The sequence below is a fragment of the Coenobita brevimanus genome, chromosome 26 (genome assembly GCF_032717465.1).
Source record: "Coenobita brevimanus isolate Jiangsu-jjx chromosome 26, ASM3271746v2, whole genome shotgun sequence".
Taxonomy (NCBI): Eukaryota; Metazoa; Arthropoda; class Malacostraca; order Decapoda; family Coenobitidae; genus Coenobita; species Coenobita brevimanus.
This window is the reverse complement of record NC_136979.1, coordinates 5,878,387-5,895,775: the sequence shown is the minus strand read 5'-3', so window position 1 is coordinate 5,895,775 and position 17,389 is coordinate 5,878,387. Positions and strand designations below refer to the sequence as shown.

At 42.8% G+C, this 17,389-nt stretch overlaps 1 protein-coding gene across 1 annotated transcript; it reads right to left on the bottom strand.

Annotated features, from left to right (window-relative positions):
* Positions 1 to 659: 659 nt before the first annotated feature.
* ND-B14.5B (NADH dehydrogenase (ubiquinone) B14.5 B subunit) lies at positions 660 to 15,886 on the bottom strand. Its single transcript, XM_080268026.1, has 3 exons — positions 15,697 to 15,886; positions 11,466 to 11,609; positions 660 to 974 (listed from the first exon to the last, which is right to left on the bottom strand). Exons 1-3 carry the CDS (start codon positions 15,863 to 15,865, stop codon positions 925 to 927), a joined length of 363 nt encoding a protein of 120 aa, XP_080124152.1. The 5' UTR covers positions 15,866 to 15,886; the 3' UTR covers positions 660 to 924.
* Between the last annotated feature and the right edge of the window lie 1,503 nt (positions 15,887 to 17,389).

Below are 17,389 nucleotides of genomic sequence, written 5' to 3'. Positions count from 1 at the left end.
GGCTAGGGAAGTTGGTCTTGGCATTTAAGATGAGAATAACCAGCCTCACTCATCCCCAAGGGGCATTATGTGAGCAATAAACCCCAACCACTCCTTGGATATAAACCTACACAGGCTCAACCCGACTGGAGCACCTTAATTACCCACTAAACCACCAGGTGCCATAATTAGGTTATATGGATACCACCCAGCGAAGTAATTGGTTTTCTGGTGTACAGGAAACCATTTGGCTGTCACTCAGTGTACAGTCACCCATAGGCAGAAGGAAAAGAAAGAAGGAAAGAAAGAAGAGGGAGTGCACAGTCACCCATAGGCAGAAGAGGAAAAAATGAAGGAAAGACAGAAGAGGAAGGATGGAAGAGAGGCAAGGGCAGACACCCAAAGCAACACTACATCGAATAAATGGATGGTGAGTGCCCCCAGCTACCACAAAACAATATTACTACTGTAGTAATAAAAGAAATAAAGAGACACAATACGGGACCAAATGACTGACCCTATGTCTGATATATACCAAACTGTTGTAATCTCTTATCAAGAATGGTTCCCAGCCATTTGCTGGTAAACCTTCTGATCAAAACTCACCCATATGCTCACTCTGATCTCCAACAAAATAAATCTTAAAGAAAATACTGGTGTACGTGCTAGTCAAATGACTGTTAATAAACAATATTTATTTTCTTTTTATTTACAGACACTAAAAATACAAATATGTCCATAGGAAAGGAGTGCTGTCTACTTCCACATTATCTCACATCACAATAAGGTCACCTGGTTCTGTATTCTTCCTTCTTAAGAACAGAGTTAATTTATAACTTGACTCTGACTTCATAAAACCATAGGCCATGATCAGATCAATGGAGAAAAATCCTTCTGAGGTCCAATGATAAACTGGCAAATGCAGCATTAATGCAGCATAAGATATCAACGACATGGCACCCAGCGCTCCAGTACTTCTGCATACTTCTTCCTCTCTGAAATAAACAAAAGATCGTTAGAATACTACGTCATCATCATCATCATCATCATCATCATCATCATCACCATCATCATCATCATTACCATCACCACCTCCACCACTAATGCCGCTGCCACGGCTACAATCAGCATCCTCATCATAATTTTTTCTACCCGTAGATGGGATGAGGTAGGACCCAATGCGAGGAATGGAAAAGTACAGATGTGGGAGAATTACCAATGGCAGGCTCAGTATACCTCCTGACATAATGTAGCTCACTTATATTTGCAATATAATACAATTCATTATTTACCTTGTCTCATTTATAATGGCTCCAACATGCTTGCATGCATAAGTCTTGGTCACCTAATGACAGTTTTCCACAACGCTTGATCGCTAGTAGCCTGTCTATTCAGTCCCTTATCCCTGAAGTTACACTATGACCTCGTTCCAGGTCTTTTTCAGTCTACCTCTTACAACCCTACCCTTAACTTTCACACCTCTCACCCGCTGCACTCAGCTGTCATCCTCCATCCTCTCCATATGCCCAAGCTATCTCAATCTACCCTTTCTCATCACAACACAAATACATTCATGTCCCATCCTTCCCTTCAATTCTTCATTTGCAATCATAAATCCCCCAGGTGTCTCATTCAAGGATGCACTGCACATCTGTTTAATCATTATTATTTCAGTACAAACTGGGAACTTCAGTCAGATGCTACCACAGACTTTGTGAGGCTGGAAGGACTGTGTGTTGTAACAGTGAGGTGCATGAGGTGAGTGAGTGAATATGAGGGGCTGCATTACAGAAAGAGCACAGTGAATTGTTCATGAGTTGTATTTTGTGTCAGTACTGAAGCAGGGATGATGGCCACATCATCGTTTGGCTAGTTCTGGGAAGGGCAACTTCCCTGGGAAGTACTTGTATCTGTGTCAGGAGTGTCATACTGTGTGGCTGTGAAATGAGGAGTTAAAAAAAATAAAAATAAAAATAAAAGTCATAAAGCTGGAAGAGGGGACATCCTTACAACTCAGATGACTGGAGTGAGAAGCATTAGGATGGAAGTAGATGGAAGATTCAGATGGTTTGAATTTACTGAGAGGATGTATCTACAAAGTTGTGTGAGGAGGTGTAGCAGCACAAAGGTGCCAGGCCGTAGATGGAGAGGTAGGCTGAGGAAGGCATGGGACACAGCACTGCGTGCTGACCTTAGATCAAGAGGTATGACTACAGAGACGGCATAGAACAAAGCAAGGTGGAGGAATGTAATTAGATGAGCCCTTCTGATCCACAGTATGTGGAAAGCAGATGTAAAACCGAAAATGATGATGGTGGTGATGTCTGGTGGAGGTTCAAGAAGGATGCTATCTGAATACACATTTTGGATGGCTATGTGAAGCATAGTGCTGGATGAAGGAGAAGGGATGCTCTCGAAGCATGTGTGTAGTTTTTTTTTTTTTCCAACTCTGGCCATAGGCTAAGCCTGCTCTCAAGGCCCAGTAGTCCTCCTGCGTACCATACATCTCTACATGTCACCACTTTGGCGCTAACACCCACCGTCCAAATTGAATACATGCTAGGGCTCTCTCATACAGGACTGGTGTATTGGTATTAGCGGGGATATTTTTACGACATGTTGGTGGATCTTCTGGTAGATTGGTAAAGCCTTAATTTTATGAAATTCAAATCCTTAAACTGTTCCCTGTCCTGGTGGGGATTTGAACCTGGGTCTGGTAGGACTGCAGGCCACCTCTCTACTGACTGAGCCACTGCTGGTGGGGATTACTATTATTATTATTAGTCACCCATGGGAAAGTGGCAGTAAAAACTGTCAGTCATGTTTACAACACCTTCTTTTCAACAAGACTTGGAGGTTCAGCTTGCTGAATCTCCCAGGAAAAATTGTTCCATTATAAACAAATTGCTATTCGTTTTCGTTTTTAAAAGGCTCCAACATGCTTGCATGCGTCGGCCTTGGTCACCTAATAGCGGCTCTCCATGCTGCACGATCTATTGCAGCCTCCCTGTTCAGTCCCTTAACCCCGAGGTCACACTTAATGACCTTATCCCATGTCTTTCTCGGTCTACCCATCATAACCCCACCCCCAATATTAACACTTCTCACCTTCCTCACCCAATTATCCTCCCCCATCCTCCCACATGCCCAAACCATCTCAATCTACCTCTCCTCATCACAACACCAATACACTCCAGTCCCATCCTACCTCTCAACTCTTCCATCGTAAACCCAGCCCCCCCCAGACCTTGCACGAAAGGATGCACTACACATCCACCTAATCATTGTCATTTTTGTACGTCTGAGCATGCGAATATCCCCCTCCTTTACTGCCCAGGTCTCACTACCATACAGCATTACACTCCTAACACATGCTTCATACAAAGACCTTACTTAGCATGTAGGGAGAGTCCTCTCAATGTCAGGAGAGGCAACAGCTCCCTGAACTTCTTCCAACCACTTCTCACCCTAGCCACAGAGCTAGCTCCAGCCCCACCTCCAGCAAACAACATGTCTCCCAAATAACAAAACGCTTCCACACACTCAAGAGATTCACCAGCAAGTTCAATCCTTTCACGCCTGACAATCTCCACCTGCTCTCCCTGACACACCGCATACATAAAATCAGCATTATCTCGCAGTCTACCTCTGATACCACTACATCTCTTGTACACCCATTTATCACAAACACCACAAAAGATGGAATTACTTCCCACGCCCTTGTGGCAAACTGCACATGGCCACTCTCCCTCGTCTTTGACAGTAAATAAAGACTCTATTATTGAAATTATTTTTGCTCCATAACTCTGTGAAATGTGGAAGTATGCATGGAAAAGTTTGGAAGGAATGAGAGAATGTTACTGATCGGTGATATGAATGGTAAAGTAAGGAATGTGAAGGTGGATGGAATAGTTGGTGAGTGGGGTGTGCCTGCTGAGATAGATGAGAATGGCAGTGCGTTAGTGGACATTTGTGCTGGGAGGGGGTTGGTGATAGCCAATACCTTCTTCAGGCATAAAATGATCCACAGGTACCAGGTATACATGGCGAGTGATGAGAAGGGTGGGTGGTGAACTGAATGAAAGGAAGGCAATGGTTGATTATGTGTGTGTGGATGGAAGGATGCGAAGATGTGTAATGGATGCAAGAGCTTACAGAGGTTGGGGGAGTGGACTTTCTGACCACTACTTGGTGGTGGTCAGAATTAGGATCCAAGTAAGATTGCGAAATAGAAGAAGGGAAAGACGAGAGGAAGGAGTAGTTGCAAGGAGAGTGGAAAGGTTACAAGAAGATGAGAAAAAGGCAGAGTATAAGAGAGAAGTGGAGGAACGATTGGGCAAATATGAATTGGAGCAGGAGGAGGACGTGGAAGGTGTGTGCAGGATATTTACAGAAGAAATATGTGCAGCATGTGACGTGGTGTGTGGGAGGAAGAGAAGACGGAGGGGGGTGCAAGGAACAGCGTGGTGGACTGAAGAGGTTAGACAGGCTGTGGCACAAAAAAAGAAAGCATACAATGAATGGATGAGAAATAGGGGCGTGGAAGAAGTTGAGAGGCGGAAGAGAGAGTTATATGTAGAAAGAAGGAGAGAGGTGAAAAGATTAGTAAGAGAGAGTAAGAAGAGAGTGGATGAGGAATTTGGAAGGAATTTGAGTGTAAGGTGGAGGGACTGTAAGAAAATGTTCTGGAGAGAGGTGAAGAGAGTAAGACAGGGTGGAAGTGAGGTTAGCAGGGGAGTGAAAGATAAAAATGGTAGATTACTAGTGGAGAAGGGAGAAAAAGTGAGCAGATGGAGAGAACACTTTAAGGAATTGTTGAACATACAGGATGGAATTAATGTGAGTATAAGTGGCTGGGGAATGGCTGGGAGAAGGAGGGAGGTGAGAAGACAGGAAGAAATCAGTAGGATAGAAGTTGTGGAAGCAATGAAGAAAGTTAAATTGGGGAAAGCCCCAGGAATTGATGGAGTGTGTGGTGAAATGCTGAAGCATGGGGGAGAGATAGTAGTAGTAGAATGGATGTGGAAGATGTGCAGATTGGCCAGGGAGGAAGGTAGAGTCCCAGAGGATTGGAAGTCAGGTATGATTATTCCCTTGTACAAAGGAAAAGGGGAAAAAGAAGTGTGTGGTAATCATAGGAGCATTTGTCTTCTTAGTATAATAGCAAAAGAGTATGGTAGGATATTTATTGACAGAGATAGAGAAAGAACAGAGGAATTAGTTGGAGAAGAACAGGGAGGCTTTAGGAAGGGAAGAGGTGGTGTAGATCAGATATTCATTCTTAGATCTTTAGTGGAAAAGTTTCTAGAGAAGGAAAAGAAGTTGTATGCGGCTTTCATGGATTTGGAGAAAGCATATGACAGGGTGGATAGACAAGGATTGTGGAAAGTATTAAGAATATATGGAGTAGATGGGAAGTTGCTGAATGCTGTGAAGAGTATGTATGATGGTGCTAAAGCTGCAGTGCGTGTGGATGGTGAACTAAGTGAATTCTTCTCTTTGAAGGTTGGGTTGAAACAGGGATGTGTCATGTTTCCATGGTTGTTCAATCTGTACATGGATGGGGTAGTAAAAGAGGTACAAGGTAGGGTAGTGGATGTTGGAGTGGCCCTGGTGAGAGAGAATAGTGTTTGGAAACTCCCTGTGCTGTTGTTTGCAGATGATACTGTGTTGTTGAATGAAGACGAAGGAAAGCTGCAAGGCTTGGTGGATGAGTTTGGGAGAGTGTGTAAGAAACAGAATCTAAAGGTGAATGTAGGGAAGAGTAAAGTGATGGTCTTTGAGAGAGGTGAAGTCAGTGAATGTACAGCAAGGTTGGATGGTGAGGAATTGGAAAATGTGAGTACGTTTAAGTACTTGGGTAGTGTAATGAGTAAGGATGGAGGTTTGGAGGGTGAAGTGCTTGAAAGGGTACAGCAGGGAAGAAAGGTTGCTGGTTTCTTGAAAGCAGTGATAAGAAACAGGGAAGTGAGCATGGAAGTGAAAAAGTTACTACATGACAGTATTGTGATACCAACTCTAACGTATGGAATTGAAGCTTGGACGTTGTTGGAAAGACACAAGTCAAGAGTGAGAGCAGTGGAAATGAGTTATTTAAGAGAAGCCTGTGGAGTCACATGGAGAGACAGGCTGACGAATGAGGATATAAAGGAGCGTTGTGGTGTGGATGTGATAGGAAGCGTTATGAGGAACACACTGAGGTGGTTTGGCCATGTGGAGAGGATGGAGGGTGAAAGACTGACGAAGAGAGTGTATGTGAGTGAGGTGGAGGGGGGATGAGGGAGGGGGAGGCCGAGGATGAGATGGAGGGATGGAGTGGAGAGGTATATGAGAGAGGGGGGTGTGAGTTGGGAGCAGGGCAGTGAAATGGCAAGGGACAGGGTGACATGGAGGCAATTTGTTTGTGGCCACCCCAAACAGGATTGAGACATCTGGCAATAGATAGATAGATAGATAGATAGAACTCTGTGAAAACTGGTTATTACTTTCCCTAGTTTTCACAAGGTTTTGGAGCACGAGGAATTTCATGAATAGTGATTCATTTAAAATGCGATGATTTTTCCAGGGATATTCTGGCATAATAACCAAGCAGTTTATGGACACAGAATAATATTACAGCATCAACATGAACCAGTTTTTATAAAAATTCATCTATAATCTCTCTCTCTCTACTTCCCAAGACTAGTCTTAGCTGCTTCAATCTACTGCTACCTTTCTCACTCCAGTATGTTTTCAACTCTTCAGGACAGCACACAGCTACCTGTGTCTCCCTTCCCCTCCCAAACACCACCACACACACTACCAAGCAGAAAATCTCAGCAAAATCATAAAGACTCTATTTGAGTAATAATTAGTGATGTACTACATAAAGTACAACCCACAGTATGCAGAACTGTACAAGAAAATATGAAATACTACATTATGCTACAAACCTGTAGTCTACAGTACATTGCAATTTTTGTGACTAGTCAAATGCTACTGGTTGAGTACTGGGTACGATATATGATGTACAGTGACTTAATTTACATGAGACTGAATTAGTTTTATTGTTTTATAGGAAGCTATGTAACTATAAGATAGTGACAGATAATATAGCCCTGCTAGGGTTGCAGAAGAGCGCTACCCCCCTTAGCAAAGGCAGCTACCCGGGCAGGTCGCGAACTCTCGACCTCACGATTTTGAGTCACCAGCACTACCACTGAGTCACCCTTCTATCTCTATTATGCTCTGCCACATATAACACTCCGACTGGTACGTAAGTCGTATGCGAAAGCTTCCATACATCATATCAGCATTCAAGTGATCCGTATTCGGGATGCGGGGGAGCACGGCACTCTTTGGCCTGGACTACGCCCCCCTGATATCCCTTTGCAGTGGCCTGACCTCAGCTGCCACGGGTTATCCCGCCACACGAGTAGGGTGACAGGTGGCAGCCAGAGTCTTCTCATCGGTAAAGGCGATCATCCCAATGCTAAACGTACATAAAACTGTCAACCACTAGCTGCAATTCTGCCTTAAGAGGCCTTCAGGCATAATCGCACGGACGTAGCAATACTCCACTGTCCTCTCGAACAAGAGCTGTGTCATATGTCTGGACATGCCGTTCCTCTCGTGCTAAGCAGGACTGCCATACCGACAGAGTCACACACAACTTTGCTGGCAAACAGTAGGATAAAACTAACCTGTCTTGCGAGAGGTTACTTTTTTTTTTTTAATACACAATTTCTCAAAACAGTGCAAAAACTTCAGAGGATTTAAGGCAATGTGATGTCACACTGGGCAAAATTAGCTGACATGATTGTTGTTTTTGTGAGCCATTAACCAAGATTACAGCTGTTAGTAAGATTTTGCCTATGAGAAATGGACAATAAGTTTGGCTCACAACCTGTTGCTATGATTAGTAATTAAATGAGCTTTTCAAGTCCTTAAACTGTGAATCAAATATTTAATAAGAGCATGAGGCAATAATAATCTAAAGTACTGTCAAAGTACTGTATAGTTTGAATCGTCCGTTTCTTCATTATTTCATTTTTTTTCTGGTATCATAAAATCATTATTTAGACTCTGATGACTAGCCACAGACAACATTTGTCAATCCATTTCACCATTCACCATGGCCTCTTTACCATCTTCTGAATGTGGTAAATTCATTAATCAGATGTTAGACACACAACATCAGGTTGCAGAAGCACAAGAAATGCTATTAGTGCTTCTCTCACTGAAGGTTCCATGACCAATTCTGCCTACTTTCTTGTCATTAAGCAGCATGGAACAAATCACATCACTCACCAGTGTGACAATCACTTCACACTGCTAGACCTTTTTACCTGCAAAAATGGCTAACAAGTTGGTCCAAAATACCTTGTTTCCGGTAATAACACTCTAAATATCATAATGTGAGAGATGATTGTATGAACAATGTGGTAAATAAATGCTATGTAGAGTAAATAACTAAAAATTGGATTGTCTCACAACCACAGAACCTATTACCTAACCCTCTCATCTTTAATGGCTAATCATGTTTATGTTGCACGAAATTCACATTACATGACTACTTAAAGAACACAACCCTTGTGTAAATTAAGGTCACTGTACTGAACAGTGATATTGTCAACTGTTATCAAATTGCAGTATTAACATATGTTTGCACTTTTTTTTTTTCTTTTAAGCTGAAAGTCAATATAGTAATGCAAGGTACTGTAATCACAAAATAGCACAAGTCCATGTCTTAACATGTGAATCTAACTAAAAGGGATGAACTCAGTAAAACTGAGGTTACAGTATCTTTGTACACATGGGTATTTAAATGTTTTCAGTTCTATTTGTACATTCATGAAGAAATAAGCAATTTTTTTTTTATCAATCTTTTTGAAGCCCTTGGCTTTTTTTTTTTCTTAATGCTTGGAAGAAGGCAAAAAAAAAAAAAAAAAGAAGGCAAAAAGCCCACAAATTATTCCTTTCAAGAAAAAACAAAAACAATAGAGCCAAATTCAAGAACTTCATTTCGAGATGCATGGATACACTGTTTAAAAGACTGGAGGTCACAGGCAGTAGAAAATACAGAGGAAGACAGTTCCAGAGTTGACCTGTTGCATACAAGAAGGATGGGAGTGATAGTTAACTACTGCTGATGGCATCTAACTGTGATATTTGATGCCATGTAGCTACAGCACCTGTTTTTTGTTTTTTTTCCCCAGTAACATATGTTCTTATATAGTATTATATCATCATCATCACCATCATCATCATCTGGACCTCCTTTCCCACCCTAGGGCAGGGTGAGAAGTAGCAAAGTCCAGACAGCCAATGTCAGCCCAATTCAACGAGCTACGCTTCCATTCACTCATCATTCAAGCCCTTGAAATCCTGGTTCCATCAGAGAGGCCAAAAAAAAATTCACCATGTTCTGTAGCTTCACATATACCCATCTGATAGAGTCAATAAAAAAATATAAAATGTGCTCCAGCACTGTATTTCACTAGTATCTGTTCTACAGAGAGAGGTGAAAAGATTAGTAAGAGAGAGTAAGAAGAGAGTGGATGAGGAATTTGGAAGGAATTTGAGTGTAAAGTGGAGGGACTGTAAGAAAATGTTCTGGAAAGAGGTGAAAATAGTAAGACAGGGTGGAAGTGAAGTTAGCAGGGGAGTGAAAGATAAAAATGGTAGATTACTAGTGGAGAAGGGAGAAAAAGTGAGCAGATGGAGAGAACAGTTTAAGGATTTGTTGAATGTAGAGGATGGAAGTAATGCGAGTATAAGTGGCTGGGGAATGGCTGGGAGAAGGAGGGAGGTGAGAAGACAGGAAGAAATCCGTAGGATAGAAGATGTGGAAGCAATGAAGAAACTTAAATCGGGGAAAGCCCCAGGAATTGATGGAGTGTGTGGTGAAATGCTGAAGCATGGGGGAGAGATAGTAGTAGAATGGATGTGGAAGATGTGCAGATTGGCCTGGGAGGAAGGTAGAGTCCCAGAGGATTGGAAGTCAGGTATGATTATTCCCTTGTACAAAGGAAAAGGGGAAAAAGAAGTGTGTGGTAATCATAGGGGCATTTGTATTCTTAGTATAATAGGAAAAGTGTATGGTAGGATACTTATTGACAGAGTTAGAGAAAGAACAGAGAAATTAGTTGGAGAAGAACAGGGAGGCTTCATGAAGGGAAGAGGTTGTGTAGATCAGATATTCATTCTTAGATCTTTAGTGGAAAAGTTTCTAGAGAAGGGAAAGAAGTTGTATGCGGCTTTCATGGATTTGGAGAAAGCATATGACAGGGTGGATAGACAAGGATTGTGGAAAGTGTTAAGAATATATGGAGTAGATGGGAAGTTGTTGAATGCTGTGAAGAGTATGTACGATGGTGTGAAGGCTGCAGTGCGTGTGGATGGTGAACTAAGTGAATTTTTCTCTTTGAAAGCTGAGTTGAAACAGGGATGTGTCATGTCTCCATGGTTGTTCAATCTGTACATGGATGGGGTAATATAAGAGGTACAAGGTAGGGTAGTGGATGTTGGAGTGGCCCTGGTGAGAGAGGATAGTGTTTGGAAACTCCCTATACTGTTGTTTGCAGATGATACTGTGTTGTTGAGTGAAGACGAAGGGGAGCTGCAAGGCTTGGTGGATGAGTTTGGGAGAGTGTGTAAGAAACAGAATCTAAAGGTGAATGTAGGGAAGAGTAAAGTGATGGTCTTTGAGAGAGGTGAAGTCAGTGAATGTACAGCGAGGTTGGATGGTGAGGAATTGGAAAATGTGAGTACGTTTAAGTACTTGGGTAGTGTGATGAGTAAGGATGGAGGTTTGGTGGTTGAAGTGCTTGAAAGGGTACAGCAGGGAAGAAAGGTTGCTGGTTCTTTGAAAGCAGTGATAAGAAACAGGGAAGTGAGCATGGAAGTGAAAAAGTTACTACATGACAGTATTGTGATACTAACTCTAACGTACGGAGGTGAAGCTTGGACGTTGTTGGAAGGACACAAGTCAAGAGTGAGAGCAGTGGAAATGAGTTATTTAAGAGGAGCATGTGGAGTCACATGGAGAGACAGGCTGACGAATGAGGATATAAAGGAGCGTTGTGGTGTTGATGTGGATGTGATAGGAAGCGTTATGAGGAACACACTGAGGTGGTTTGGCCATGTGGAGAGGATGGAGGGTGAAAGACTGACGAAGAAAGTGTATGTGAGTGAGGTGGAGGGGGGAAGAGGGAGGGGGAGGCCGAGGATGAGATGGAGGGATGGGGTGGAGAGGTATATGAGAGGGGGGTGCGAGTTGGGAGCAGGGCAGTGAAATGGCGGGGGACAGGGCGACTTGGAGGCGATTTGTTTGTGGCCACCCCAAACGAGATTGAGGCGTCTGGCAATAGATAGACAGATAGATCTGTTCTACAACTACTGCATTATGTTCAACGATCTGTTTGCAAATTAACTATGCTAAAAAGTGTGATGCTACAATATAAATTTAATGTTTCAAAGAGACTACAGTACTTTCATCAACTTACCGATGGGTGGGAAGTCTTCTGGGTGAGCGAGGATGTAGTTATAAATAACGGAGTCCCTTTGAGCTGCTCGACGCTGGAGCCAGCTTTCACCACCTATACCAAGCATTGTCCCTAATGCTCCTAACAACACATGCTGCTGCACACCTGAAGAACAATAAAAGAAATACTAGAAAAAGGAGCAAGAAATATAAAGGGTCACAACACAGCACTATCATCTAAACTCAATTCCCAATTTTATACTGTATATGGCATAGGCAGAAACAGAACAAGATTCACAGGGGATATGTATGATGGGAACCACGTAAAGTCAAGGTTATAAGTGCTCCTAATTATCCATGGTACCTAGCTACTTCACATTTAAGGCATGTCCATAATTACCTCCCTGACTATACAGTATAAAAGAGAATCATCTGTGGGCTGAGAAGCACACCAAACTTTTCATAACATGAGCCAGTAAAGGAAAAGGAAAAGCTGAGGTTGTGAAATGTTAGCTAAACTTTTGCCCCCAACTGTACACTTCCTTCTTTCGAGTCAAAAGGAAGTGTAAAACTATAGTACGGTACTTGCAATACAAGTGATGTGCAGTAGTCACCCCCACATTTCTGGGCCAGTGCTACAGCACAGTCACATGAGGCCTTTTCCTGGCTGAATATCAGCAGTGATATTTTGCCGCACTGATTTTGGAGGAATCTGCAGCCAGTTTTGATCACACGGAGTTCAACTGAGTCATACTGTGTACCATTTCAACTTGTCTGTTTAGTTCAGTGTTAAGACTGAGTCATACTTGTACAATGGCAACCTTGAATCCTCAGCTACAAGTACAGTAATCCCTCGATTACCCGATGTAAGAGCCAAAAGCATGTCTGGGTAATGGCTCTGTCCGGATAGTGCACTTCTCCCCTGGTCCCCATTAGTACATAACCTAACTTTGAAAGCCAGTGTAAAAAGCCACTACAGTAGATCATACAACATCTGTTCCTGTTGTTGCACACTACTCTTGTCTGGTCAAGCAGACCCAAAAATGCAGTGGGCACACAAAACATAACAGTAAAATGGAAAAATATCATCGTAAAATATAATAAAATCATAGTACGGCAGAGTAAGGTAGAATAAAATCAACGTCAACACTCACTGTTCAACCATCCCACAATCTTACCCAGGATCTCCTGCTTCTAAAGACTCAGCACTACCTACTTCCTTTTCCTTGGCGAAGGGGCCATCATCACACCCTATGATGAGGCATGCAAGGAACAGCAAGTCCAGAAGCAGGTAGGGAACAGCCACAAAAACCACCACGTATGCCACGTATGCCACTAACAACTAATGTACCGGTACTTAATTTTTTTTAGCCTAAGGTTGGATACATTCTGAACAGACCTCATATGCTGTACCTGATCATTTCTTATGCTGGTTAGTATTTCACATCTGATAGGATATGAAGCACAAGAAAGCATCACCCCCTTTACTCCCAGGACACTGCTATTTTTTCTTGCTACTAAAATCTTACAGTCTAATTCAACTTAGGGGAGGCATCTTGCTGTGAACGAATTAATGAAGGCACTATCTAACCCCTACACTTCAAAAGGTCTATTCCTCAGATGAATAAACTTATCTGGAGATAGCAAAACCAAAACCAAAATGCATCACCAGACTTAAGTGGTTAACCAAACAATGACAACTGAAAGTATGACTGAAATATACCGTACAGTGCAAAACACCGAAAAGCAAAGGTTAATGATTGGAAGGGCTTCTAACCATCAAATCTAACATACGTAGGCTGATGATATGGCTATGCATTCAGTGGCTCTACATACACGTATGAGGTACTGTTACACGTCCAGCGATTTTCAGTCTGTGTTGTGTTCTGTCAATTTCAACACAGGTCAATACTTATTTTACAGGGTCCTCATTTTCGGCAGTTTTCCCTCTTCTCACCAACTCGTTTTATCCTGTGTTGGATGGCTTGGTGCAGCAGGTTGTCAGAAGTGTGTTTTCTGATACTGTATTAAACTGCCCTTACCTGATCTTGCATAAGATGCATACTGTAATTGGGAGTACGAGAAATTTTTGGTGAGGGATGGGTGTCACTGTTGTAGCATATGGAGGAGTAATGCCATCTAAGCATGCTATTATCCCTTTTGGTTTGGTAAGATGATGTCAGTCATCTAAAAACACATTTATGACAACCCTCAACATCAGACCACACAGCATAAAAACTAACTGGTGAAAATGAAAAAACTGCCAAAATACAGAAGCCACAAAGTACAGTAAATACGGTAAAGACTTCAATTAATTTTGGTACCGGTACTGTATATATTAAGTTTCAGCCCCAATATTAAAAAACAATAATGATATTTTCATATATACTGTATAGTTTTTTTACACATCTGTGTCTTCCATATCATATTTCTGGTGCAAATGCTTCGTTTAGCAGTAGGTAAATAACGAAGTGGGGAAGATGATTCTAAAGCTCCTATCTCCATACACTGGTTTATTGCGCAGCTATATATTAAAATCAAGTTAGGTTAAAGGTAATCTTTAAAGAGATACAGGACTACCTACTTTTGCAGGATTGTTCTTTCTTTAGCTCTTCATGGGATTCTTTGTGCATTTTCTGAGTGTGTTCTCAAAGTTTTGATGTTTCTTCCTTCATTTAAAATGCTGACAAGTGCTTAAAAATCATTTTGTTTACAATCCCAAACAGCACTGAAAACAGATGGATGCCATCTTATGGTAAGTGAAAACAGACAGACGCCATCTTAGAACATCTTTTTTGTACAAAATTACCCTTACCAGTGCTCATTCATCCAAACTTAATTTAAAATTTTTGTAACAACCCAACCTTATTTATCGTAACCTAATTGACTTTCTGTTAACCTTTCCACTCTATGCTAACCTTACCAAACTTATCCTACCCTAACCTATCCTAATGCCTATATAATCACATTTCCCTTGTTTACTGATGAATCCTCTTCATACCTGAAAACACAATTCCATACACCTTTACACCCACTGAATCAATTCAAAGGTAGTTTTTATTTTCTTTATGACATGGTCCTGGCAACTTGAAAATTACCAGATAAGATTTGATTAGGTTGGTCTACTTCTTCCTTCCCATTATAATTCCATTTTTGTGTCTGCCCTCCTCTCTTCCTATTTTTCCTATCTTTCCTGTCACTTTTTATTGCTCTTCTTTCCTCTTCTGGTGGCTTTACATTGAGTGACAAGCCTAATGGTTTCCTGTAAGCCAGGAAACCATTTACAATGTTGGGTGGTAGCCATATATCCAACCATAAGTGTTCCCTCCACATCAATAAATGGGTTGGCAGAGAGTTAGTGCCCCTCTCCATAAAGCAACTACTGTAACTCAAAGTCAAATGGCCATCCTTTACAAAACTACCGGTATAGCATCTGGTTTTACATAGACAGACGGAGGTTAAGTTATTCAAATGTACACCAGCACCAGAAAGTATCGGTGCACTGTGGGTGCGATGCCATCCGGAATGATTCGACCATGCAGCACTGACAGCCCGTTAACACCTGTATATATTATAACATTTACGGCCATTTCCTACACATTATGAAGGACACGAGTTATATGATATAGCAGTCATCTATCGTCTGGGATGCCTGCGTGTGTGAGGATAGAACTGCAATTTCCAGTTCCCTTTGTCTTGTGTGCCATAATATTTAACACATATTCTGCACTGATACTTTCTGGTGCGAGTGTACATGCAATAGTGGACACAGCTGGGGGCTGAATAATATCCCTCCTTATTGAATGGCTAAGGACTTAAACGGAGCATTTGTGCCACAGTCATAAAGAAGACTTCTCTAATTCAGCCTTAAAAAAAAAAAAAAAAAAAAAAATGTTTTGACAAAGCCTTGGTATATCAATGAATGCTATCAGGGTCAACAGTCAATCTCCTACCACGCATGAAATCTTATGAAACCCATACTCCTGTGAATTTCCACTCTGAAAAGTAATTTCTTGCAAAAACAACTGTTCTAGCCTAATATGAATAGTGTCAAATGACTGGTAACTTCTTATCCCTATCACATACCGGTATTACATTGCTACAACCTGTACATGTATATAATCATGTTCCAATATACATATCTGAGCTACCGAACGAAAGCATGGAATACAAAAACTCTTCTTACAGCATAACGGCATTTAAAAATTAATCATACGAAGTTTATGAGCCTGTCATCAGCTGATCAACCTTACCACTAAACACCGGCTTCCTGTTCCAAAAGTTCGCGAACATGGCCAGAGAAACGCCTATACCGCCCATGACGGTCGGCATGTAAGCTTTCCTAAGAAATCCTGGTTCAGGATGACGAGCATCTGGGCTAAAATAATCGGCCGGGTTAATCACAGTCCTCTCGTCTTCCATGTTGGATGTTGTTGTCTGCACGCTCAGTTGCCAGGTAGTGAAATACCTGCCCATTTTATCAATATTTTGGTCAGATTCATTATTTTTCTTTCGCTGTATTTAGTAGGCTGTTATTAGTAGTAGTTAAAAGTCGCTGCTTGCACTATACTGCCGTGTCTCTGCTTCACTATTCAGTGCATTTTACTCCCCCTCCCCATATATTTCTCCTCATAATCATAATCCCATTTCGTTTATGGGGTGGAAATAAAAGGGGTTCCACAGGATAAGCACAAAAGAAAAACATCAACTACTGGTCAGATAATCCAGTTTTGGTGGCCGTGTGTCAGAGGTCCGCGGGGCAGGGAGATGGTGTGTCCATCTGCACATACAGGTATATATTTTTTCTTCATTATTATCCTCTGTTTATTCCTACATGTCTTCAACTTTCATACTCCACTGATTCGTACATTTACCATATCCGTATATGCAGTCTTGATCGTCTTCTATCGTCAGACTCATTCATAAGCACCCTTCCTACCTCCCTAATATATTTCACTTTGCCATTTGACCGTTTTGACCGTGGACGTTCGCTTCCGCGCTGGAACCCCCTGTGTAACGGGGGGGGGGGGAAGAGAATACTTCCCCTGTATTCCTGCTTGTCGTAAGAGATGACTAAAAGGGGCCTTTTTGTTTTCAGTCTTTCCTTCCTGTCCTCTGGTTGAATATTCACCCCACAGCAGTGGTGAGGCACGGGCAAACAAAGAGCCCGTCAGATGAAGGTAGAAAAAGGCTCTCCTATGAGAGCATAGCACGGCAGGCTAACTGGAGACAGAGCAAAGGCGGCAAGGGCAGGAGAAGGCAAAGGCCGGCAAGCAGATGGTCGAAGTCGAACGCGGGCAGGGCGGGACGGGTAGAGCAGGATGGAATTCGCAGCGCCGATGGAGGGGGCGCCGACGACGGGCTGCAGGTCGAAAACCGCCCCGACGCTGCCCTCAACCCCCTTGCCCTTGGTGGAATAGGGCTGTGGAAGCTTGCCCAGCTTCCCAGCAGCAGATGGAAACCAAGGAGGGTAGGCCCGGTCACGGTCGAGTGGAGGGAAGACCCCGATCCAGGTGGTGGCGGAGGGAGGGTCGTCGGCCGTGGTCGAAGGGTGGATGGCGGAGGAGCCTCAACCTCCGGGTCGGCAGGACCTAGGCCCTCGACCTCCGGGTGGAAGGGACAGGCTGAACCCCCTCGGCTGCTGTAGAGCTGCAGAGAGCTGGTCCCGCCGTGGACTGGGGTGGATGTGTCGACACGGCAAGAGGTGGGCTGCGATTGTTGTAATATTCGCCCCGCACTTGTTGGAGCAAGGGGAAACAAAGAGCTCGTCAGGGAAAAAGCAGGAACAAGCTCTCCAATTAGAGCATAGCGGGGACAGCAAACTGGCGAACGAGGGAAAGGCGGCAGAGGCAAAGGAAGGTACGATGGTTCATCGTGAGATCGGCTGCCCGATGATCGATGAGTGTGGGCGGGGCTTGGCGGTGGATGATGAGGCCGGCAGCACGA